Source organism: Polyodon spathula, chromosome 26 (genome assembly GCF_017654505.1).
Source record: "Polyodon spathula isolate WHYD16114869_AA chromosome 26, ASM1765450v1, whole genome shotgun sequence".
Classification (NCBI taxonomy): domain Eukaryota; kingdom Metazoa; phylum Chordata; class Actinopteri; order Acipenseriformes; family Polyodontidae; genus Polyodon; species Polyodon spathula.
In genome coordinates, this window is record NC_054559.1 from 4,184,969 (window position 1) to 4,211,779 (window position 26,811).

The 26,811-nt window shown below is 39.2% G+C and overlaps 1 protein-coding gene across 7 annotated transcripts in view; it reads right to left on the reverse strand.

The window, feature by feature from the left end:
* The window catches only part of si:ch73-103b11.2 (myosin phosphatase Rho-interacting protein), a 253,084-nt gene that overhangs the window by 31,593 nt on the left and 194,680 nt on the right, over window positions 1–26,811 (reverse strand). For 5 of the 7 annotated variants that reach the window (XM_041229189.1, XM_041229195.1, XM_041229194.1 and 2 more), the window contains 4 exons: window positions 25,955–26,432; window positions 20,019–20,166; window positions 17,297–17,413; window positions 1,860–1,916 (listed from right to left, as the gene is read on the reverse strand). In XM_041229189.1, the coding sequence (XP_041085123.1) occupies window positions 1,860–1,916; window positions 17,297–17,413; window positions 20,019–20,166; window positions 25,955–26,432 (800 nt within the window). The remainder of the gene's footprint in view (window positions 1–1,859; window positions 1,917–17,296; window positions 17,414–20,018; window positions 20,167–25,954; window positions 26,433–26,811) is intronic. The other 2 variants (XM_041229192.1, XM_041229193.1) reach the window with 2 other exon arrangements.

The window sequence follows — 26,811 nt, forward strand, 5'->3', positions numbered from 1 at the left end:
ACACACACACACACTGGACAGACATTTAAGTGCCTTGGACACTAACCATCCAATTAACTTTCAATTATACAATAACATCCATCAATTAATTATATCGAGCAATTTCAGTATCTTAAGATGTTACCCACATTGATAAAGAAATTCCAAAAACGTTGTGAACGCAGTTCCTCATTCACACCATCAGGCGATTCTGACTGTAAAGCATGTATCCAAGAGGCTTCCCTTTGCAATAAAAGTTTATTCCGATCTCCACCCCGACATGGAGTACTAACAAATTCAATCCCCATCAATCTGAGAGTGCAAACACTATGTTGTTCTTCACTAAAATGCCTAGCTACATCCTTTTCCATGTCTAGTATGTCCTTATTTCAAATAGCACTTTTGTGTTCACTTATACATGTTTTCAATTCCCGGATGGTCTTGCCCACACAGCAAAGGTCACAAGGGCATTTCAACAAATAGACTACACAAGTGATCCTACCTCTTACTTTAAATTGCTTATTAATTTTAGGATGAGTAATTATAATCACTTTTTATCATTGCATTGCAACATGTGCAATTGTAACAAGGAAAGTTACCTTGCGGTATCGTTGTTAAAAAATGAGAAGGTGGAATAAAAGTCTGCTTTAACAAATCAATTTCTCAACTTTTTTTGTTGTGTAAACATAAAGATCTTAATTTGGGATCAGTTGACAATATGTGCCAATGAGTCTGTATTATGTTTTTTATCGTATTTGAAATTGACGAATAAGTAGAAAAAAGTTTACTTTCATCTTTCTATGTCTGATGTGTAAGTAACTGATCTCCATTAAGAGCCATGCTTCTAGATAATGCATGATTGACCCAAGTATATTTATATCCTTTCATCAAAAGTCTGTTTCTCAGCTTGTAATGTAAAATCGTCAGTCACAGATGCGTCTTAATCTAAGAAATTGACTACGTTTTAATACGTTTCAATGGAAGCAGATGGTAACTAGATGCATTTAGAAAACTATTACGATCTGTAGGTTTTCTGCAAAAAGTGGTTGTCAAGCAGCATCTAAAAAAGTAATCATACTAAAACTAATTTCCAAAGTATCCATTTGATACCATGAGGGAAGAGCAACTTATGTTCACAGGAAGGATGCTCATTAGGATCGATGTATAAAACACTGATCTGCATGTCCAATTTTTGGTCTTATGACTTGCCAGATGTTTGTCTTCATCTCAGCATCCTTGTATGAAATATGGGAGGGATCAAACACTTCAGGATGCTTGGACACCTCCGCAGACAACACTGTCATTCATGATTTTTCCAGGCAAGCACGAGTTGTCACCACTTGGCTGTGATTGGTTAATTCACAGCCAGTACAGCACAGCATTTGGAAAACATTGCTCTGGTTTTGATTTGAGTGCTACTATATCGTGTTGGTCTGTGCAGTCCCATTCTGTCACATTGACAGTGATAGTGGTGCTGCGTATGTGTGTCATGCCTTCACAAGGATCGCAGTGTATCAAGATCTTGTTCCCTCCTGATGGTTCCCACAATACACCACTCATTTCAATCATCAGCATTGTTGCAGAAGGGAGCATGAACTGGATATACCGCTGTAATCCTCTTGTGGCTTCACCTATGATGTGTGAATATAAATGTGTTGCAGCAAAGGAAACATACAAAAGTAATGCAATGTGTTTCTAGTAAACACTGCATTGTATACAACTTGGTATTTGCATATTGGCATATCCTAAATGAAGCTGAACAAATGATTATCTGCACAATAGAAGGGGACCGGTAATAATAATGAGAAAGCAAATACATATGATTAATATCTAATTCTTATCACACTGAATCAGTAAAACATGCACGTAAGCCGACTGACCTGGTTGTCTTCGTACAGTTTGGTCATCCATCCTTTCTTGAAATTCAACAAGTCAGGCTGAAAAACAATAAGAAATAAGCAATGCTGTTGAGTAGTTTAGCAACCAGAGCGTGTGAGTGGACCTGAACGGGCTCATTTTATATGGAGCGGGGGAGCGGAGCGCAGAGTGGACCTTTCCGGCCCATTCATTCACAGCAATGAGAACTGAGCACACTTTTATTTTTCTTAAATACATGTTCGGCAATGGACTTTGCACAAAAGTTTTTTTTTTTTTTTTTTTTTTTTAAAAGGTGGTGACAAACTCAGATGCAGTCACTGTCAGGATAATCCATCATGCCTGTGCATGTTAAGAATTCATTTTCCACTTCCAAACCAAAATTAGGCACTTGTATGTCTTGTAGACTTTAGAATTGCACTTTTTGTCTTTTATATTCAATGTGATTGATGTTGCACTTAATAATTCATTAGGGAGGGACAAATATATATTCACCCGATTGTGGAGCTGCTTTTGTGCCGTATACAAATGTGAGAAACGTCATCCGTGTGTCCATCTCTCTCGGTTATTACATAGCCTATATTGTTCTTTTACACTTCTACGGTTATGCCCCAATACAGCGCTGTGAACACGATTGATATTTTCTGCACTCTTAAGGATAGTTCATACAGTTCACGGTGGTTCACCAGCCCTGTTGTTACACTCACTCATATGTGTTCGTGGGTTGCTTTGAGCTCCTTATGATATTCACATACAAATAAGCCCAGTATAAAGCTAATTTGATATGAATCATATGCAAAGTTCAAAATAGGTGAGTACACAATATCGTAGGAACCTGTTAAAAACACTATTCTCAGTCTGTCACTGCGTGTGTGTGTGGTGTCTGGGGGGTATCACACTATTCTCAGTCTCTCATTTTCATATTCCCTGATTCTTAAACCATCTGTAATCTGTTATTAAGAACACCGCATAACAATTTTTTTTTTTTTTTTGTTCCTGGGTAGTAAGTGTTATTTCCTATTGCTTATGCCTCAAAAGTATAGAAAATGGCTATTATTCCCCACAAACTTTGGTTTTGTGACCAGGACAGTGATATTTTGAAATTTACCTATTTTCCAGAACATTCCAGATAGATTCAGTGCTGAGTAAACTTGGAGTAACTTCTAGAACTTTCTAGAACTTTCCAGTAATATAAATAGTAGTATAAATACAGGGGCCTTAAGCCCACCAGTTCAGTTTAGTTCCAGCTGCCTAAGTGGATACATATCTGCATTTTTCTGAAATGGCATCAAGAGGCTGCAAGCATCCGGCAGACGCATTTTGCTATGTCTGCGGCCAATTTATCAAGACAAGAGCGAAAAAGTACTCCGTGGAAGCATCTGCTAAGATGTGTGAGGCCTACAAGGCATATTTCGGCATGCCTGTCGGGGATCAAGACAAACCCTGGGCACCTCATTTCACCTGCGAGCACTGCAAAAAAACTCTGGAAGGTAAGATGGACAATTGTTGCTCGGAATTTTATGTTATAAAATTTGTTAAAATTTTTAAAATTGTAAAAGTTTTTAATTTTAAAATGTTTTACAATTTTCAATGTTATTGAAAAAATATATCATATATGAAAAATGTTGCGAGAATCTCTTACACATTAGTCATGGGTGAAATAAATGTATTTTTGTAGGATGGTACAGAGGGGAAAGGAGAGCCATGAAGTTCACTATCCCAAGAATGGGGGGAACCCACTGACCACTCAAGCAACTGGGAAAAGAGAGCCATGAAGTTCGCTATCCCAAGAATTTGGCGGGAACCCTCTGACCACGTCAAGTGGGAGCCACTGGTGGACCCCCGGAAGGTGCTGATGCCACCACTGCACATCAAATTGGGCCTTATGAAACAATTTGTCAGAGCTCTAGATAAGGAGTCGGCAGCCTTTAAGTACCTTCAAGACTCCTTCCCTAAGCTGTCTGAGGCAAAGGTCAAAGCTGGTGTCTTCGTCAGACCACAGATAAAGAAGATCCTGGAGTGCAATGAATTCCCCAAGAAGCTCACTAGTAAGGAGAAAGCGGCTTGGAAGAGCTTTGTCGCAGTGGTTCGGGGCTTCCTGGGCAATCACAAGGCCGAAAACTATGTGCAGCTGGTTGAGACTCTGGTGAAGAACTACGGCACAATGGGCTGTAGGATGTCCCTCAAAGTCCATATCCTTGATGCTCATCTTGATAAATTCAAGGAGACCACAGGAGCGTACTCGAAGGAGCAAGGCGAGCGCTTCCACCAGGATATACTGGACTTTGAACGCCGCTACCAAGGACAGTATAACGAGAACATGATGGGAGACTACATTTGGGGGCTGATTCGTGAAAGTGATTTACAGTATAATCGTAAATCTCGAAAAACTACTCACTTCTAAATCTTTTGTAGTCATTTTTGTATTACTTTAGTATAAATACATGTTAATTTGGATTCATATGTTGTTTTTTTCTGACTTTATGTGAACGAAAAGACACAAATTCGCCCATTTTCTCATTGGAAATAGGTAAATTTCAAAATATCACTGTCCTGGTCACAAAAGCAAAGTTTGTGGGGAACAATAGCCATTTTCTATACTTTTGAGGCATAAGCAATTAGGAAATAACACTTACTACCCAGGAACAAAAATTGTGTTACATAGTGGAATCAACAAGTATTATCATGAGTCAGACAAGCTGTTCTGTAGCTCTATAACCACTATTTAGTGTTACATACATGAAATTACATGAAAGGATTGGATACTGGATGTAACATTCTAGGTTAGCAGTATAAAATGAATGGTAGACTTTGAATAGGAGCTGGGGTTACAGTGGGCTCATCACTCGAAGGTACAGAGAAGGGCAACTAGGCTGATTCCAGGACTTAACGACATGAGCTGTAGAGACAGGTTCAAATAATTAAATCTCTTCAAAAAAGGAAAGGGAAAGAGGGGACTTGACTGAAGTCTACAAACTCATAAATGGTATAGATAAAGTTAACCCAAGCCACTACTTCACATTTAGCACAGAGAAAACAACAAGGGCATTGATGGGCCCTGAGTAAAAGTAAGTTTAACACAGAAGCACTTTTTTACACAGTTATACACCCATGGAATAGCCTGCCAAGTGACAGAGTAGAATCCAAAACACTGAGAACATTTAGATTCTGTCCTATTAAATGAGATCCCCCCAGTAGGGGAGAATGGTGTGCTAACAGCAGACAAGCCTAGGCTGAAGAGACTCTTCTCATTCCCATACAGACATGCCTCTTTACACCCAGTAGCAGGAGTGAGGAGGAGTGTAGGGAACACTGCATTACTGTATTGCACACTGGCATGTACTATACAAGCCACTTGTGCACATTCGTAATGATTTAAGAATTCACATAGCGAACACTGAGCTGATTCACATTACACAGACATGAAGGATTGGCTTCTTGTTGTTTAAACCTGTTTTTATGTGTATGGTATTACACAATCAATGAATCAAGCCAGTAGTAACAGTAATGGTAAGATTAACAAGCATGACAATTTAATAAGTGATTATCCAGATATATGCAAACATGTAAGCGTAACATACAGACGGCTGGATGAACGGACAGACAGACACATCCCTATATCCCCAGAATCTGACATTCTCTGTAATTTATGCTAAATAATGTTAATACCAAGTTTCATGACAATTAGATATGTGGTTTTCCAGATATATGGCAAAAATATGTCAGCTGTTATTTTTTCAGACAAATACACAAAGAAGACGTAGAAAGGCTGTTAAATGTTAGATTTTTGTCTGCAACTAAACTTTGCATTTTTGCAAGAATAAACACAAAATGTAATAGTAGTGTCCATTTACACCACTGACTCCCTAATCAAAGGCTAACTGACTGGTGGAATTCTAGGCAGCAGAACAACAGACGGGGCTACATATTATCTAATCCAGTTCAAACTATTTATTGTACAAATGATGTGCAATTCAACTGCATAAACCCAACACTGCAGACCTGTGTACAGGACTGGGGAATGGAACGCTAAACACTTCAATCTGCTCTGGTAGTACCGGAAAGGTGAAGCCACTCACAACAGCATTAAACAAATGTTTAAATCAGTTTTTAAATGTTACTTTTGAATTGAGGACACAAACTACTATTGGTCGGGCAAGTTTTTCTTGTGCTAATAGCTCAACACAGCCACTTAACTGGAAGGGTTTACAGTTTCACAAAACATTCTCTCATTTCAACTCAACCCTGACTTCTCCCTATATATATATATATATATATATATATATATATATATATATATATATATATATATATATATATATATATACACACATCCTCTAATGTGTGGCTGCTCAACCCACAGCAGCTTCCATGAAAGAGCTCTCAAGCTGCTATAGTTTGCATGGTTATGTAATAGACTAGAATTCCCTGAATCAAGACTATTGTAGTGAGTGAGCATGCAGGAGCCAGTGCCTACCTTGTTTTTGTGCAGCTTCATCGGACACTAGGAGTAGAAAGACTCCCTCGCTCCCACTCACACCCCTGAGCTCCGGTGTCACTTACCAGTCTATTTATAACTCATTGAATCCTGACAGCTGCAGCCTGCGTGGTATCAGGGATCTCCTTAAACTGTATGAACACCAGGGGGTATATCGGTGTGAGTCTCGTGAGTCAGGGTACCCTAAGGGAAGTACAGTATATATTATTATATATATATATAGATATTATATTAGATATATATATATTATATATATATATTAGTCATCTATATATATAAATATATATCCTGTCTCTGATACAGGGCTGATGGTAGATGTTCTCCTTGCAGATGCTTCCGTACCCATGACTGAACAGATGTTCTACAACGATCAGTATCATCAGCGATCACTACTGTACTGTTCTCATTGTGGAAAAAGACACTACAGGTTGCACATTTCTGCCCGTTCTTCCTAAAATAAGTTGTGTTTGTTTCTAGGTAACAACCTGTTAACCAATCTCAATCGTGGCTTGTCAAGCCTGTTATCAGTTGAATACAGTGGGACTAATTGGGGTGTAAATCACAAACAAAGTCTTCCATATGCAAACAGGTCTCTAACTTTTATAGAAAGTTAATATGTTTATTAAAATAATTTACTGAAGCAGATATAAATACCGACAGTATAAACTGACTAAAAATACCACATGCTTCCTTTTTCTGATTGAGTGCTTACCAACATGTACTTTAATTATTGCTTTTGACTTACCATTTACGAAAGTTGACATGTGCAGACTATTTCTGAAACTGTATAGTGAAATTGTAAAAAAAAAAAAAATAAAGTAATATATTAGGGCTATCAATTAATCATAGTTAACTTTTGCGATTAACACACGTTACTCACACTCCTGTCTTGTCCCTCTCAAGCCTAGGGCACACATGAGCGGCGTGGCAATACCACTTTGCTTGGTGGATACACATCACCGTTGTGAAGCGGCGATAAAAAAAAAGAAAGAGAGCCCACCACCTCCCAGCACAGTACAACAACCCAAAAAATGTATATCATTCTTGAAACCAGATGAACGACCATGTCCATCTCCAGAAATTTTTATCAGGATCTAACGTTATAAGTTCCCCTGTCAGAACACCTCTCAGAAATATTTGCCTTTTATTTACCTAAGGATATGTATGTAAAATATCATATTTATTTTGGGATACAACGTGAAAGCCTTTTTCTGCAAAGAAACAGCTATTATACACCCAGCACCGCACTTAAAAAGAGTGGAATGTGGTACTGCACCTGTAGTTATAAATTGTATAGGAGCTGCTATTATTAAGGAAAAAAGAGATCACATTCTTCGCAATTGTATTTACAATAATCAATCGGCTGGCAACTGGTTAATTACTTGACATGTATATCTGACAAATGATACAGGATGTCAAGTAACTGGATTAATACGGGGTGTATGTGGTTAGTATTTGCTTTGGATCATTCAATAGACCCATAACCAACATCCTTGATTTTTATAATCAAATAGCTTGAGATGCTGAGAAACTTCAGCTATCAGTAGCTCCTCCATGTTGATGGATATTCAAGTTCATCAAGACATGACGTATCACAAACCATGCACCTGATTGGTTAGATCCAGATTTGCCGCTGCAGGCCTTTTTTACTTTTTTGCTGAGAGAAGGAGCTGCAGCTTTCTCCAGGAGACAAGATGCTTCAGCTTTGCTTCAGCCCCACTCCAGCAGCCAAACCTTGGGCGAGCCCATTCCCTCTTCCCCTCGCCTGACCCGCCCTCCTTCTCGCACTTGGTTTCCTGTCTGTCACTTCGAACTGAACTCCCGACCACCATTTAGCCAGGCTATTTATACACCGAGCATCAAAAGAAACGTATCACTTTTATCACATTTATTTTCGAGAAATAAGAAAACCTTAAAGAAATAAGGTATATAAATGTTTTTAGTTTCTTATTAATCACTCAATCAATTCAACCTTGACCATGACACGCTTGAGTGACTATGACTGTCTCACCTAATTAGTGAGACAGTTGACTGGACACTGGATATGAAGTGATCTCAGCTTTTGAACTGCAAGCTTGAATAAAAGCAATAAAGAAAAATCATAGAAAAAAAATCAAAAAAACAATATGCCACGTCTGTCAAGAGAGTATTGCCTTCGTGCAATCGGCATGTTGGAGGCTGGATTTGGTTAGCGTACTGTGGCTCACCGTCTTGGGTGCTCGCAGCCAGCAATTTTAAACCTGGCGAGATGGAATAACCAAACACACTATGTCAATCACAGTCTACAAACTGGGAGACCAAGAGTCACAACAACTGCCTAAGATCGACAGATAATTTTGCAGCATCTTCGTGATGTCAATTGTTAATCAACACAATAAAAAGTCACTGTACCTGCTTTAAAACAGTTTGTCATTTATAAGTGATATGTTTCTTTTGATGCTCAGTATAGTTTAAAAACTATTAATTAAAATGATCCACGAGCGGGAATGTTACCTTTTTTCTTTTCTTTCTTTTTTTTGGTAAAAAATATAGTGTTGATTACATGGTGCTTTATGCATAGTTAATTCATGAAAAGTTACATTTTTGCTTCACTACATGTGCATTATAGAGAGGGAGTTATTTTATTTTGTATTTTAGTCAGATGTGTGTTGCTATGTGAACCGTGACTCCCCGCGACCCCTCCACAGGGAGCCATGTGATAGAGAGGTAGCACTCTATTTCAATTATGGAGGCTATAACCATTATTCAGTGAATGTTTTGTTTTATTTAGGCATTTCAAGTTTCTAATAAGACAACTTAAAATTATTATAATTATTATTATTATTAAAGGTTGTTGGAGTCAAATATTATTTCTTTGACATTTCCTTTGATATATAACATTTACGTCAATGCTACTCATTATTCACTGAGGTAACACTAAATCGTCAAACAAAGTTTGTTAAATTGTTGTGACGACCCTATCATTTATGTATTGCTGATATTTATTAGATTCTATAAGATATAAATAGCGTATTATCTATATATATATCTATATAGATATATATATAGATATATCTTATATATATATATAATATATATAGATATACAGGAACTTGTCATAAGTATTTTAATCAGTTCAGTGCCTTGCAAAAGTATTCAGACCCCTGACCAATTCTCTCATATTACTGAATTACAAATGGTACATTGAAATTTCGTTCTGTTTGATATTTTATTTTTAAACACTGAAACTCAGAGTCAATCATTGTAAGATGACATTGGTTTTATGTTGGGAAATATTTTTAAGAAAAATAAAAAACTGAAATATCTTGCTTGCATAAGTATTTAACCCCCACACATTAATATTTGGTAGAGCCACCTTTCGCTGCAATAACAGCTTTAAGTCTTTTGGGGTATAAGTACTAGCTTTGCACACAGTGTCGGAGTGATTTTGGCCCATTCTTCTTGGCAGATTTGCTCCAGGTTGTTCAGGTTGGTTGGACGATGCTTGTGGACCGCAATTTTCAAATAGTGCCACAGATTCTCAATGGGAGATCAGGACTTTTGACTGGGCCACTGTAGGACATTCACCTTTTTGTTCTCGAGCCACTCCAATGTTGCTTTGGCCTTGTGCTTGGGATCATTGTCCTGCTGAAAGGTGAATTTCCTCGCAAGCTTCAGTTTTTAGCGGACTGAAGCAGATTCTCTTGCAGTATTTTCCTGTATTTTGCTCCATCCATTCTACCTTCAATTGTAACAAGATGCCCAGTCCCTGCTGATGAGAAGCATCCCCACAGCATGATGCTGCCACCACTATACTTCACTGTAGGGATGGTGTGTCTTGAGGCAATGGCAGTGTTAGGTTTGCGCCACACATAGGGCTTTGAGTTTTGGCCAAAAAGCTCTGTCCTGGTCTCATCTGACCACAAAACCTTTTCCCACATCGCAGCTGGGTCACTCTCATGCCTTCTGGTACTTTTTGAGTAACGGCTTCTTTCTTGCCACCCTCCCATATAGGCCAGTGTTATGCAGAGCTCTTGATATGGTTGACTGGTCCATCATTACTCCACTCCCAGCCACTGAACTCTGTAGCTCCTTCAAAGTGATTGTTGGCCTCTCTATGGCTTCTCTCACAAGTCTCCTTCTTGTTTGAGCGCTGAGTTTTGAGGGACGGCCTTTTCTTGGCAGTGCCTGGGTGGTGTGATGCAGCTTCCACTTCCTGATTATTGATCCAGCTGTGCTCACTGGGATATCCAAACACTTGGATATTATTTTGTACCCTTTCCCTAATCTATGCATTTGTATTACTTTATCTCTAACTTCTGTAGAATGCTCTTTGGTCTTCATTTTCCTTCAGATTCACAGCCTTACCAATGATCCTTCAACAGTGGGTTTTTTATCCAGAAAATGTGACAGCAACTTTAATGGTTCACAGATGGAGGCCAATGGTAAGGTAATTGTATCCTCGTTTGGGCAATTTCTTTCATCGGTACAAACTGGGAGTTTCCACAGCACAGGGGTTGAAAACTTATGCAAGCAAGATATTTCAGTTTTTTATTTTTCTTAAAAATATTTCCCAACATAAAACCAATGTCACCTTACAATAATTGATTCTGAGTTTCAGTGTTTAAAAATAACAAGATCAAATTTCAATATCAAACAGAACGAAATTTCAATGTACCATTTGTAATTCAGTAATATGAGAGAATTGGTCAGGGGTCTGAATACTTTTGCAAGGCACTGTATATATATATATATATATATATAATTATATATAATATATATATATATATATATATATATCTATATATATCAATAGATATATACTATATACACACACACACACACACACACACACACACACCAGTGCCGAGAAAAAGTTTGTGAACCCCTTCTTGAATATCCAATAGTTTTTATATTAAACAATTCCATATCTTTTGAAACAAAATTATATATGAATTAGACAAACAATGAGTAATTAAGATTCAGGGTATGGGAAAAAGTAAGTGAACCCCTGGTTTTATCAGTTCAATTAAGGATAATTAGAATCAGGTGTTTAAATAATTAGGTAGATCTTCAGGGGTGAGTTTGGGAGGCCCCACCCTATATAAAGATTCGAAACTTTGTTAGTTTAGTGTTCACCATAGAGGTGTGTGGAAACAGTCATGCCACGATCAAAATAAATCTCTGAGACCTCAGAAAAACAGTTTTTGATGCTCATCAGTCTAAAAAGGGTTACAAAACCATTTCTAAGGATTTGGGGCTCCACCAATCCACTTGTCAAACACTTGTCTACAAATGGAGAAAGTTCAAGACCACAGTAACTCTACCAAGGAGCTGTCGTCCTACCAAAATCTCTCCAGAACAAACCAGAAAATCATCAAGGAAGTCACAAAGAACCACAGAGTAATATCCAAGGATCTGCAGGCCACTCTCACCTTGGCTAATGTGAGTGTCACCTATCAGAAAAAGACTGAACAAGAATGGTGTTCATGGAAGGACAGCCAGGAGGAAACCAGTGCTCTCTAAAAAGAACATTGCTGCCCGTCTGAAGTTCGCCAAAGAGCACATAGATGATCCACAAGACTTCTGGAACAATGTTCTCTGGACAGTCAAAGATAGAACTTTTTGCCCTCAATGAGAAACATTATGTTCTGTGAAAACCAAATGCTGCGTTTGAATAGAAGAACCTAATTTCAACCGTCAAGCATGGTGGTGGGAGTGTGATGGTTTGGGGCTGCTTTGCTGCCTCAGGACCTGGACGGCTTGCCATCATTGAAACAACCATGAATTCTGCATTGTATCAGAAAATTCTAGTGGAGAATGTCAGGCCATCCGTCCGTGAGCTGAAGCTGAACCAAACGTAGGTCATGCAGCAAGACAATGATCCTAAACATACAAGCAGATCTACAAAAGAATGGCTGCAGAAGAAGAAATTCTGCATTTTAGAATTGCCTAGTCAAAGCCAGGACCTAAACCACACTCTGGACACTCAGATACATGCCAGTCATGTTTTACCGTCCTTTTATTAAGAATAAAATCAACCCCCATTATATATATATATATATATATATATATATATATATATATATATATATATATATATATATATATATATATATATATATATAATGTAAAAACTATTTAATGCACTTACCTCACTTACCAGTCAATGTTACAATTTACTTGTTTAATCATCACAGCCAGCATTTTTTTTTTTCTGGCATAGCATATCAGTCTTTATTGTGCACTTCGTAAAAAAAAAAATATCAGTATCGTATAGTCAGTGCACTAACAGTGACGTCAATCTGTCGCGAAAATGTTGGTTTTTGTATCTGTGATCTTTAGTTGCTTTTGTGCATTTTCATTTGCAAGTGAACTTTGACATTAAGGCCTTATCAAGCACTATATTCTGCTATTCTGAAGACTGACTTTGGATACTGTTTTAATTCTGGAAACTGGTGGTGTTATTTTTAAAATTTTTGCTGAACTCCATTGCCTTTTACGTTTTTACTCAGTTCTGTGCATGGGTAACATTTTGATTTAATTTTGCTGTTAATTTTGTTAATGGGAAATTTTACATACCGCTACAATACGTACTGGATTTCAAAAGTATGTAATGTATTACAGTTCACCTGTCCACTTGTCTCTTTTGGCAAATGTTATTTTCAGAATTATATCGTTCTGAATTAAAATACTACACTTCTCTTGAAAATATAGTACTGTACCAACAAAACCAACTATAGTACATCTAAATGAAAGCCTACTTATTTTAAAACAGTCCTTTTGAAAACAAATTATAGGAAAAATGTTTTGTAGCAAAAGTTTTGTTTTTGTGGATGAAAAGAAAAAGAAATAGATGTCTACAATTATTATTTCGTAATTTTTTTGCAAAACTAAAAAAAAATCTAATTAAAAAGTATTCATACCCTGACAAGGAAAAATAAATTAAGAGCTAGTTGAGGCACCTTTAGCAATAATAACCTATTTTAAACAATTATTTGTCAATGAGCTTTTGACATGATTCTTTAGTGATTTCCGACCATTCTTCAATGCAATATTGTTCCAGTTCATTCAAATTCCGATGACTTCTCTTAATGTGTGCTTTGGATCGTTGTAGTGTCTGCTTTTTTTCAAACTTTAAGTGATTGTCCTTGTGACGCTTTCCTAAGAATGGCTTTTATCTTTGCTTGCGACCATTGAGAATTTCACCATGCAATGCTCGACCTATGGTTGCTATGGAAACCCCAGTCCCACTTGCAGCCAGTTCACTTTGAATATCTTTGGCTGTCAATCTCAGATTGTTATTAACCTTTCTCACAATTCTACTTGTTCTTGGTGAAAGAATATTTTTTCTTCCAGACCGAGGGAGCACTGTGACAGTAATGTGAGTTTTTGATCATAGAAACAATAGTTGAAATTGGGATACTCAAATCCTTGGAAGTATTCTTGCATCCTCCAGCTTTATAATAATAAATTATTTTTTTGCCTAAGGTCTTGAGATAGCTCAAATAGAACTACACAACAATGCATGTAATTGTTCTTACAATGAGTAAAGCAAACATAAAACAAATATTGTTGTACTTCCAATCAATTCTAAAAAACACAATTTTAAAATAAGAAATTGTCCAACGTTGTCTGCTTTTTACAATGTACCACCTCCCGCAGTAAATCCATCTCAATTTTGGTGCATCTACGTAGCCTGTTTCAAAGCCACGATTCTGCCTCAGTCGTCCAGAAATAAGCAGTTGCAAAGTCAATGTGTTATAAAAGCTGCATGAAGTATGTGCATAACTCAGTAGCACTGGCAACTAATAATAAAGTTGTCAATAAGCGGCGTGCAGTTGCTAATATCAGAACTGCATTAACATTAAAGTCCATGGGACGGGATTGGTTCCTGGGAAAATGTTAATAAGTGAAAGCTGTCTTTATGTGGACAGTAGTTTTCCAGTCGCTTGTGTGCTTTTTGAGATACAGATAGTGAATAATCACAAAAAATACATTTTTTTTGTAATTTTTTCCCCTCGCCCTGCGCCACTTGAAATTTGAAAGGGATTGTTATTGTGATAGAACACACTAAGGTGACTGAGTATATCTGTTTGTTTTGTATAAAAATATAAATCTGTTCAAAAGTTATTCACATTTTCATCCCCCATTGTTTTAAAAAATAACTAACGGTTGGTCAAATTAAATATTTAAAAAAAAAAAAAAAAAATACATACTTTTGGGATATTAATTTTTTAAGTTTGTTCATAGAATTATTTTTTATTTATGAGTTGTAACAAATACATTTGTACTGTGGGCTATCTTTTTAAAAATCCAATTAATGTCTACGATTAATCAGTTTTGTGACTAATTCGAAGCTGTTGATATGTTTCAATATTAACTAAATCAAGTTATTAATCAAATTGATTAATCTTGTTACACAATTGATTTATTAAAATGTTTGGATATACTGTTACTATTTCAAGTTACTGTTTTTGAAACAGTAAACCCACAAAATTGACCACAATTTAATAAAATGTAATAACCCATAAAATACCGAATACTTACTAACTGAGCATTTCTTGAGTACAAACACAAATAGCACCAAAATGGCAGAATCGGTTCCAGAGGCATATCTGCACAATTCTATACAGTACCTATACAGTACCTTCATCACACAGGTCCCAAGTGCCTCCTCAATATGCTGACCCGCTATGGCCCTGCCCACAAGCTGAGGTCTTGCTGACCCGACTCTGGCCTGCTTGTTATCCCCAAGCAAAGGTACACCACACTTGGGGAATGCTCATTCAACTTCCTGGAACTCTCTCCCAGCTTTGTTGCTTGACGCTCCCACCATCGCTCACTTTAAATCAACTCTCAAGACCCACCTGTTCTCTCTTGATACTGTTAAGCAAAGACTCTGCCAGGCCCCCACTCTCATCACACCAGATTTCACCAAGAGATTCATCCTCCACACCGATGTGTCAATATGGGTTTGGGTGCAGTCTTGTCTTCTGCTCATCGAATTGAACATCAATCTGGGTTTGCCCAAAAGTTTTGAATGTAACACTGGCTCGCAAGTGACTCTGGGAAGGCTCATGTTTTTGTGCTGACTTCGATGGACATCCTAGATTGCTGTAGCCGTGCTGTTCCATATCACCTGTTCTGTACTCAGCAAAATACAGTTCCAGCAGTATCCTTTTTTTTTTTTTTTTTAATTGACAGCTATCGGTAAGCAACAGAAACCTTTCATAAGTAAAATTTTGGCAGTGGTGTGCTTATCCATTCCCTTCCTATATCAGCTCAGGCATTTGTGGTGTATATCAATGTTTCCGTTGTCTTATGACATTTTTTAAATTTTATTTTTGCAAAAAGTAATTTAAAATATTACTTTGAAGTTCTCAATATAATTCTCAATAATGGTCTCTATAATAAGCAATATTGCATGAAATTCAGCTGTTCTTACACCCTTACCCTACCATTGTTATGTCCCGCCTTTGCTCACTAATGATTGGACAGCTGTAAAACCAGGGCAGATCTTTGACTTTCCCACTGGTTAAACTTCCAATTATGTCCCACCTTTGCTCACTTATGATTGGACACCTGTATAACAAGGGGAAGAGCTTTGACTCTCCCATTGGTTAAACCTATTAAAGACCTTCAACTGTTCATGTCCCGCCTCCACTCAATTATGACTGGACTGCAGCGGAGAAAATGCATGATCTTCTATTGGTTGACTTTACTTTATATACAAAAATTAAATTCTACTGATTAAATTATAAAACAAATCTATCTGCAATCAACTCTTTAGTTGATTAAATCAGAGCAGCCCTAGTATACGGTTACTGAAATCTGTTATTTTTCTGCTACGTACTGTACAGTGCTTTACAATACTTTTGTATAAAAAATGCTATATAAAAGCAATAAATAAATAATAAATAAAAATACAACTCTGCAGATAACACAAGAGATATCTATTATCATGGATGAGGTTTACTGCCATGCCAGTGTGTTGGCGGGCTGTGTATATCTGGGCACTGCTTATGCAGGTCTAGTAGGAGACAGATGCATAATAGTGACATCAACATCACACTGTACCTCTATGAATTCCACTGCCATGATCAATGTCTAGTGTGGCGTCTAGATGTGCATCAGTTTGTTGGGTGGGGGGTTTTGAACTGCATGCTGGGCAACATGAGGGGAAGTATATAGGTAGGGTAAATTGTGAGACACAGGTGCAAGACAGAAGTACTACCAATATTGCTGTAATATGAATCTATGTCCTTCCATAACTTTCTGTTGTATAGAATTGCAGACGTTCAATTGCATAATACAGTCTTTTGCAAGGGAGAAAGTGGTGATGGGCCACCATTAGCAATCATAGTAACATGGATAGAGGGAGTGGGAGCAGTTTTAGAGCAGGACACCCATGCGACAGATGTGTGACACAATGATACTGTTACCTGCAAAAATGGAAGTATATGAGGTATGTTATGAAATTGTGTTTAACTCTAACTGATGCATTAACTAAGTTTTTTGCAAAGAATATATATATATATATATATATATATATATATATATATATATATATATATATATATATATATATATATATTATTTTGCAGAAAAAAGGTGCAGAAGTTGTGTAGACAATTGTACATTATCCAAATGTAGATGTATCTATAACAACCTGGTTTCTGGTTTTCAACTGTGTTGGATCTCGGCTAATCAAACTTCTACCCAGTCAGTAATTCACAGTGACCCAAGGAATAATGGATGGTTCAGATAGTGCCATTGGTGGGGTGAGGTGGGATGCAGGTAAAGACTAATTAAAGTACTGCATGGACATCTAGAAATCCCCTTGCACTCGTCAGAAAAAGAGCAAGCAAGCCACACTAAACAAAGATAAACCAGTCCAGTCCAGGGAGATCCTTCCAGTCCTGTGCACTTACTTGGGGTATGGGAGTGATCTGACTGCCTTACCGTCATGGATGACTCGGTAGTTCTCCTGTCCAGTGATTTGGCCCGGCGATATGGGGAGATGGGCGGGGCCGATACATCGGGAACGGACCCTTCTTTCGACATCTTCAGTGTGAACTCCTGAAATGGTAACGCACTGCATGGCTCAATCTGGACACCACTGCACATTAATACCACATAGTCCCTCAGCCTGTCTGTCCAATTCACCCAACAAGAATAACAACAAGGGCCTATCCAAAATTATCATCAAATAGAGCTGATATCAGTCAGGGTTCTTGTGCATTCAGGTAACAGAGATATCAGTACAGGGTTCATGTGCATTCAGGTAACAGAGATATCAATACAGGGTTCATGTGATTTCAGGCAACACTGATATCAGTACAGGGTTCATGATGCATTCAGGTAACACTGATATCAATACAGAGTTCTTGTGTCTGGTGAAGCCCTGTTTAAGATTTAAGACTCTATGGCTTGCAAGAGGACCAGTATTTCCAAAGCAGTAAGAATGCTGTGTCTAATGTGAATATTTCAAGCTCTAAAAAAGTGTCTGCATTTTATTTTATTTTTTTTATCATTAACTGCAAACTGCTCACAAACTCCCTCCCAGCGCATGCTTTGTACACTTTCAGAAAATGTTGATCATTGTGCACGGCCCACACTGGTTTGCATCCTTTACAGTTTTAACAGAACCAGTGCTGCACAGTACATGCAGGGCTTTCTTTGGTAGGAGTTTATTTATTGTGAGTTTACTGCATGCACACAGTCTTTGTTTTCTGTTCAGATGTGCTCTTTTGATTTAACCAATAAACACTAAAGGCCTTATTTTGAATCCACAGCAAAGGCAAATTTTGTCTAAGGTGAAAAACTACCAAGAAACAACATCCAGGAAAGCACTTACACTGGGGTTCTGGGCAGCTTCTTCAATTTTTTTATGCCAGTGAAGAGAATGTTGTCTAATAAGTTGCCAAGTAACCAAAACTGCACAGGTGGGCCCACATAGCATTCGATACACATGGAGAAAAAACTAGGTATGTTTCTACAAGAATAACCAACGGTAGTTAAAGGTCTTCTTCCCCCTGCCTCAAGTCTATCTCCACTTAATTTAATCTGTGTTCTCTAGTCCTGGTTTCTGTGCTGCACTAATCTGTCACGGTTACCTTTGTCAGTTCCAGTAGTTACCAGGTAACTACAGACCAGTAAGCCTGACTTCTATTATATGCAAACTTATGGAAACTATAATAAGATCCAAAATGGAAAATTACCTATATGGTAACAGGGTACTGGGAGACAGTCAACATGGTTTTAGGAAAGGGAGATCGTGTCTAACTAACTTGCTTGATTTTCTTGAGGATGCAACATCGATAATGAATAATTGCAAAGCATATGACATGGTTTATTTAGATTTCCAGAAAGCTTTTGACAAAGTCCCGCACAAAAGATTAATTCTCAAACTGAACGCAGTTGGGATTCAAGGAAACACATGTACATGGATTAGGGAGTGGTTAACATGTAGAAAACAGAAAGTACTGGTTAGAGGAAAAACCTCAGAATGGGGTGTGGTAACCAGCGGTGTACGACAGGGATCAGTATTAGGTCCTCTGCTATTCCTAATCTACATTAATGATTTAGATTCTGGTATAGTAAGCAAACTTGTTAAATTTGCAGACGACACAAAAGTAGGAGGAGTGGCAAACACTGTTGCAGCAGCAAAGGTCATTCAAAATGATCTAGACAAGATTCAGAACTGGGCAGACACATGGCAAATGACATTTAATAGAGAAAAGTGTAAGGTACTGCACGCAGGAAATAAAAATGTACATTATAAATATCATATGGGAGATACTGAAATTGGGAAGGAATCTATGAAAAAGACCTAGGAGTTTTTGTTGACTCAGAAATGTCTTCATCTAGACAATGTGGGGAAGCTATAAAAAAGGCCAACAAGATGCTCAGATACATTGAGAAAAGTGTTGAATTTAAATCAAGGGAAGCAATGTTAAAACTGTACAATGCACTAGTAAGACCTCATCTTGAATATTGTGTTCAGTTTTGGTCACCTCGCTATAAAAACGATATTGCAGCTCTAGAAAGAGTGCAAAGAAGAGCGACCAGAATTATTCCGGGCTTCAAAGGCATGTCATATGCAGACAGGCTAAAAGAATTGAATCTGTTCAGTCTTGAACAAAGAAGACTAAGTGGCGACCTAATTGAAGTATTCAAAATTCTAAAAGGTATTGACAGTGTCGACCCAAGGGACTTTTTCAGCCTGAAAAAAGAAACAAGGACCAGGGGTCACAAATGGAGTTTAGACAAAGGGGCATTCAGAACAGAAAATAGGAGGCACTTTTTTACACAGAGAATTGTGAGGGTCTGGAATCAACTCCCCAGTAATGTTGTTGAAGCTGACACCCTGGGATCCTTCAAGAATCTGCTTGATGAGATTTTGGGATCAATAAGCTACTAACAACCAAACGAACAAGATGGGCCGAATGGCCTCCTCTCGTTTGTAAACTTTCTTATGTTCTTATGTTCTTTTCAGATTTTAAATACTTCAGTCAAGTCCCTTGTTTTGGACACAGCACTCTGGAGTGCAGGGGTACAGTACACAAAGACCAGCAACTTCCACAGTAAGTATCCCCATCTTACAGACCCTTGTCCTTTTCTGTCTCATAAGAATTGTCCCCAGGTGATGGATGTATTGGAGAGGTCGTACTGAGGAAGGTACCTGTTTCTTGGCGTAGCTGCGTCTCTCGCTGCGGCCCTGCCGAGAGGTGCTGGATGAGGAGGAGTAGGGTTCTGTAGAGGAGCTGGTCTCCATGCACTCAGCATGCTCACTGTCCAGGGTCTCAAACTGGTCAATTACCTGGGACCTCCTGCAGAGGAACAAGCGGCCTGCTTTGAGAAACTCTCCCAAATCACCACACAAAACAGGAGAACAAGCTGGGCCCCTGTCTATGTTTACACCATCTATTTCTGAAACTAACAATGCTAAAAAATAAAATCATATATTGACAACCAAAGGCTTTAAGATACATTGCTCACCTCCTATTAGTAATACATTGTCTAAATTGTGACCTTTGAGTTTCGTCACTTCCTGTGCTATGTGTCAAATGATTAATGAGGTTGACTCGCAGGACAAAAGTGGTAAGGTTCTAGAAAGCAGCAGTTTTAACTATTAGTGTGGGTGATGAAAAACAGGGTGCAACTTGAATAAAATGGGCTTGTACATTTCTTATTGGCTCTGAGATGTTTTTATTGAAATTGTATGAGCTTAAAGAACCAGCAATGTGGATTTTTGGATCAAAATATTCTACATATTTGGGAACTAAAACAAAGAGTTTTAAACTTTCGAATAAATATCCTCACAGGACTTCACACAGCCAGTACTCAAACCTGCACTCCCCTGACTGTATGACTCTCCCTGAGCTCCCCTGACTGTATGGCTCTCCCTGCACTCCCCTGACTGTACGGTTCTCCCTGCACTCCCTTGACTGTATGGCTCTCCCTGCACTCCCCTGACTGTATGGCTCTCCCTGCGCTCCCCTGACTGTATGGCTCTCCCTGAGCACTCCCAGGACTGTTGGCTATCCATGCCAAGGTGACTGTATGGCTCTCCCTGCGCTCCCCTGACTGTATGGTTCTCCCTGCACTCCCCTGACTGTATGGCTCTCCCTGCACTCCCCTGACTGTATGGCTCTCCCTGCACTCCCCTGACTGTATGGCTCTCCCTGCGCTCCCCTGACTGGATGGCTCTCCCTGCACTCCCCTGACTGTATGGCTCTCCCTGCGCTCCCCTGACTGTATGGCTCTCCCTGCGCTCCCCTGACTGTATGGTTCTCCCAGAACTCCCCTGACTGTATGGTTCTCCCTGCACTCCCCTGACTGTACGGTTCTCCCTGCACTCCCTTGACTGTACGGCTCTCCCTGCACTCCCCTGACTGTATGGCTCTCCCTGCACTCCCCTGACTGTATGGCTCTCCCTGCACTCCCCTGACTGTATGGCTCTCCCTGCACTCCCCTGACTGTATGGCTCTCCCTGCACTCCCCTGACTGTATGGCTCTCCCTGCACTCCCCTGACTGTATGGCTCTCCCTGCACTCCCCTGACTGTATGGCTCTCCCTGCACTCCCCTGACTGTATGGCTCTCCCTGCACTCCCCTGACTGTATGGTTCTCCCTGCACTCCCCTGACTGTATGGCTCTCTGCACTCCAGGACTCGACCCTGCACTCTCCTAACTGCGTGGCACAATATCAAGTTTTCAGAAGTAATACTTTTATTTTTGTTTTTTCAGGTAAATATCGCAGGTTAAGCTGGCCACAAATCACAATGTTCACATTCACATTCACACTCACTTAGATTTAGGTTTCTAAATGTGATGCTTGCTACCACTGAACCTTAAGCATGGCTCGATGGGCAAAATTGAAATATACAGCTCTGGGGGAAAAAAAATTGCATCATCCTATAGAATTAACAAAGTTTGCTTCATAAAGTTGAATGAAACCTGCTGAATGATGCTTTGTTAGCATACTGAATTATATACAGCATTGCAATTTTCCATATACTTAACGAAAAACTGACACAAACAGAAAAATGTGAGTTTTGGAAATCTAATTTAAAATACTGTACTACTACTATGGCTTCCTGTAGACTTTTCCAATATCATGTTGTAGTTTCTTTGATTACTAGGTGATGCAAAGCTTCTGGCCACAGCTGTATACAACAAACTCGAAGCTGAGATTTGAAGGAGGGAAGGGTCAGTACCTGCAGGAACGACATGCATGTATACATAGTTCTATAACCTGGCAGAACTTTGAAGATTACATTTTCATAACCAAGTGAAATGCACATGAAACAGGAAAGAGCACAAAAAGCACAATGCACATTATCAACACGGCCATGGGAAGAGGGACTCCAATTTAACACCATGGACAGGAGAGAGATTTGATTTGACATTATTTAGGGTTAAATTTGATTCTCAATGAGAGGGAATGCGTCGCCAGCCGGGCACAGGCACAGACTGGAGATGAAATGGAAGCAAGCGGGCGGGCGGGCAGGCAGGTGGGCGAGTCAATGCAGAGCGTCCTGGAAAAACAAAAACAACAGAGAGAGGAGGCTGGAGAGTCGAGGGGGTGAGCGACAGAGACACACAACATTCATAATCACAGGAAATCACCATGGAGGAGGGGGTGAGGGGATGGGGGGGGTGGGGGGGGGGGACCCCTCTATAAAAGCAATAATCGTTTCAATCTGACTGCGCTCGGTTAAAGTTAATTCAACCAATTATTCACTAAATTAGTCAAGATTAACATGTGCTCCAGATCTTTAGCCACTGATAACATAGAATCCTATCAAACCTGAGGATTTGGGGCTGCCCAGGACCAGGGTTAGAGACCCTGCACTACACAGTACCCTCTGAAGACAATGACAGCAGCCCACATGTAGTTTAATTCTGTCAAATAGTTAATAAAGTACTATTGGTGTGGATAGGGCTCAGATGCACTTGTTATTCAATGTGACTCAATGTTATTCTTCACCCTGCTTTCTCCATTCCAACAACATCCGTTGGGACTCGCTGCCTCTGTTGGCGTCTTTGTTTCTTGATATTGAAGGTTCTGTGAGTTTCCATGTGAAGTGAACAATTGTATCTGTGCACAACACATGCACTCACAACCATGAAATACCCAGAATATCTGTCATATCTAAAACTGTAAGACCGACTGAGATCACATAAGGGGGTAGATGTAAGGAAACACCCATAATGCTGCCGTAAATCGTGTGTAAATCATATGCAATTGTTCACCTGGCATTCTGCACCTGCTATCAAATTTACACTTTGCCATCATTAATCCATTAAAATGATGCATTGAAATGCATTCAAATGAAGAAAACAGCATGGAATTGGGCAAGATTTGGATACCAAGCGGGTGCAAACATTATAATTTGATGTAAGGATTTTGCCTTGCACTTAGACAATTGCTGACCCTCCAAAATACACAGAGACTTGGAATGAAATACCACGCACAACATATCAGCTGTAAATCTTCAGTTTATTAAGTGCGTATCCAGTTCATGACTTTATTTGTCAGTTTGACTCACTGAACCCTCAGCTACTTGTCTCCCAATGGAGACGCATTTTGGCATGCCTTATAGATACTCTAGCCAATGGATTTGACAGACCTGCACTGCACTCCCTGTGCTCAGAAACAAGGCACAATGCTGGTCACTAGATGGAGCTGCAGGACTGCCTGCACTCTCCATGCTGGCTGCAGTGAAACTGCAGTGCTGCAGCTGTGACAGGCCCTCATCAAGTATCATTGGAAGACACCTGCGCTGTTATCAAGGCACAGGTGAGGAATGCTCCTCATTGAGGATACGTTTGCACATGAAACACGTGCAGGTTTAGAGACACATCAAGGTTTTTAATGATCATTCTAATTGCCAGGGGTTCAAAGTAACAGACTGTGGCTAGAGAAGTTAGAGTATGATATCTAGCTGGAAAGACTGCAGAGTCCCCCACAATAACATCTCCTCACTAGAATGCGATTTCTACAGTCAAACTTGAGTATATCACACAGATTCATATGTTGCTGCTACTGGATGTTACAAACTATTCAAGCTGTTATGACACTCAGGAAGCTGAATTATTTTAAAAAGGGGAATATTTTACAGGTATCATACTGTATGGAGCTGCGATTTTGGAAGATTTCTTAAAATGTGTGAAGAGGTAAAAGTATTTTATACCACTCACATTGACACATTTCCATGATATTTTTATTTTGTCATGAAAAGTTATTGTGAAATACTGCAACACAAACACATTTTACAGCTAAGCAAATTTCGTGTCAGCTAAAAAAAAAATAAAAAGAAAAGAAAAAACATTTATATATCACAAAAAAATTATACTAAGATGGAAGTAAACTTTGATCTAAATTTTGACTTAGATGAGCATATTTTAAATCAAGGAATTTCAAAAAGAATTTACAAAACTCCGGGTGTGAACCCTCCCAGCTCAGCTTATGTAGGGATATGCTCCATACTGCCTTGGAACGACTACCGTACTGGACCTTCTGATATCTTATTTATGGAACACTCATGGAAATCCACTATATTTGTCAAAGAGCACAGTAGTCTCACAAACCTGACAAAAACATTGTCTAAACATTGTCCTAAATTTGAGGATACAGCAAACATGGGCTTAGGAGATCACAGTGGATAATACCACAGTAAACTGGATTAAACTAGAATTTTAAAGGTATATTACACTAAAAACATGATAAATATTTGTCTTAAGGTTTCAATTCACTTTGACATGTGGCTATTGAACTCTTTTAAACTATGTTACTTTATAATTCCCATTTCATGAGACGATGGCTCACTGCTAGTGCTATACTGGGACATTAGTGTATGGTGACACCACTGATTATGTCACAGTGTGATATGATATGTATCATGTTGTATGCAATGGGCCTGATGGGATACTGGTATGCTGTATAATAAGATCAAATTAGCATTCAATGATGGACTATTTTGTTACAAGACAACAACGTAATTTGTTGAGTGTGTATGCATACCAACCATAAAACACATTTATTCTTCACTCAAGAATCACTTGGTGAACTATCAGATACATTGTGTTTGTTGTCTTGTGTCAAGATACAAATGACACATATCTCTATTACAGTACGATATACCATACCATTGCGATTGATCGATACACAATTAATCGATATGCCAGATGAGAGATACATTTTATTTAATAACGAAACAAAATTTAAAAATCACTAAGGAGAGTTAGCCCCACAGATCTTGCTGGAGAGGAGAGTAAGCATGAAAGAAACACATTACTGTCACACTAATGAAAAACACAATACTGTCACATTCATGAAAGAAACACACATTACTGTCACACTCATCAAAGAAACATACATTTCTGTCACACTCATGAACGAAACACACTAATGTCACACTCATAAAAGAAATACACACTACTGTCACACTCATGAAAGAAACACACATTACACTATAATGTCAGACTCTTGCCAAAGGGACAGACACACAGTATACTGTCAGACTTACCAATGGGACAGACACACACAGATTCCCAGAACCCCGCCCACCCAACGCTCACAATTAGCCCTGATAAAAGATGCACAACTAAAATACATAGACACTGAACTCATGCTTGCAATCCACCCTTCACCCCCCACAAATTAAGGAATAAGAAAAATGCTGCTCTGCTCTGTAGTTTCAGAGGTCCTCTTTTAAGAAATGTGGTCGGTAACGAGGCACGTTTAGTGGACAAGCAAATAACCAACTCTGACTAAACAGGAGCAGGACAATGCAATCAGGGCAAAAGTCCTTTTACAAAATTATTAATGATTCGACCTCTCAAAGCTATTTTTCACTAAAAAACACCCATCACCATGAATGAGGATGCTATTCATCTGACAAACTAACAAACCCAACTGTATTTTAAACACCAAAAGGGGGGCTTTTTACATTTTACATTACTAGCATTTAGATAATAAAAATAAAGCCTTCAAGGTATATCAACAGAATTGCATATGTGATGCATTTTCATTGTGCCTCTTTCTTTAGGGTGATATTCAAAGTCAAGTTGACAAGCATTCGGTTGAAACAGCAGGACACACGGTTCTTACCGCCTCTCTGTCCCAAAGATCCGTGCCACCTCCTCTCTCCCGGGGCTGCGTGCGCGGGTCCTCTGCTCCAGCCTCTTCTTCTCCACCTGGAAGGCGTCCCGGTTGCTGATCCTCTTTGCCTTGGGGATGTCGGCGAGGCTGGCATACTCCCGCATGTTGCGGGCAGGCTGAGAGCGGGCTTCCCAGCTCATCCCGCTGGTCTGGGTGCTGCTACTGGCCTCCGAGTCCAGTGAGCTCTGGGAGGAGCTGAAGGGAGAGGGGCTGTGGGAGGAGAGGAAGGGGTCGCAGTACTCTGGAGAGCGACCAGGGGTCAGGACATCCGTGTCGGGGCAACTGTACCTGGTGGGGGAGGTGATCGGGAGCTGCTGCGGGGGGGGTGGTCTGGTCTCGGGCTTGATCTTCTCCAGAGAGAAGTATCCGCTTTCCACACGAGCCTTCCGCCCGCCGCCCGTGCGTTCGGCGCTCACTCTTCTTTGATCTGAGAGAGAAAGAGAGAGAGAGAGAGAGTGGAGCTGAGGAAGCAGGTGAAGTGACTGTAAAATATGATTCAGCTTTTAGATTGTATTTATTATTAGTCCCATAACTCAGGCATCATAGGCAATATTACTAATATTAGTTGTCTCTAGTTCTTTCAGATGTAAAATTTCTTTCAGCAACAAGGACACATTCAGCTCATTCTGATGTGTGATGCAATTCTGCACTTCTATGACCGGCATGTAAACACTTCACATTGGCTGGTATTCATTTCTCTTTTGCCACGTTTCTGCTCAGTTCTAAATCTTTCTGGATTCCAGGGTGGCGGAAGGCGTGTTGAAATAAAAACAACACATACTTCCTGATGTATGACTGCATCATAA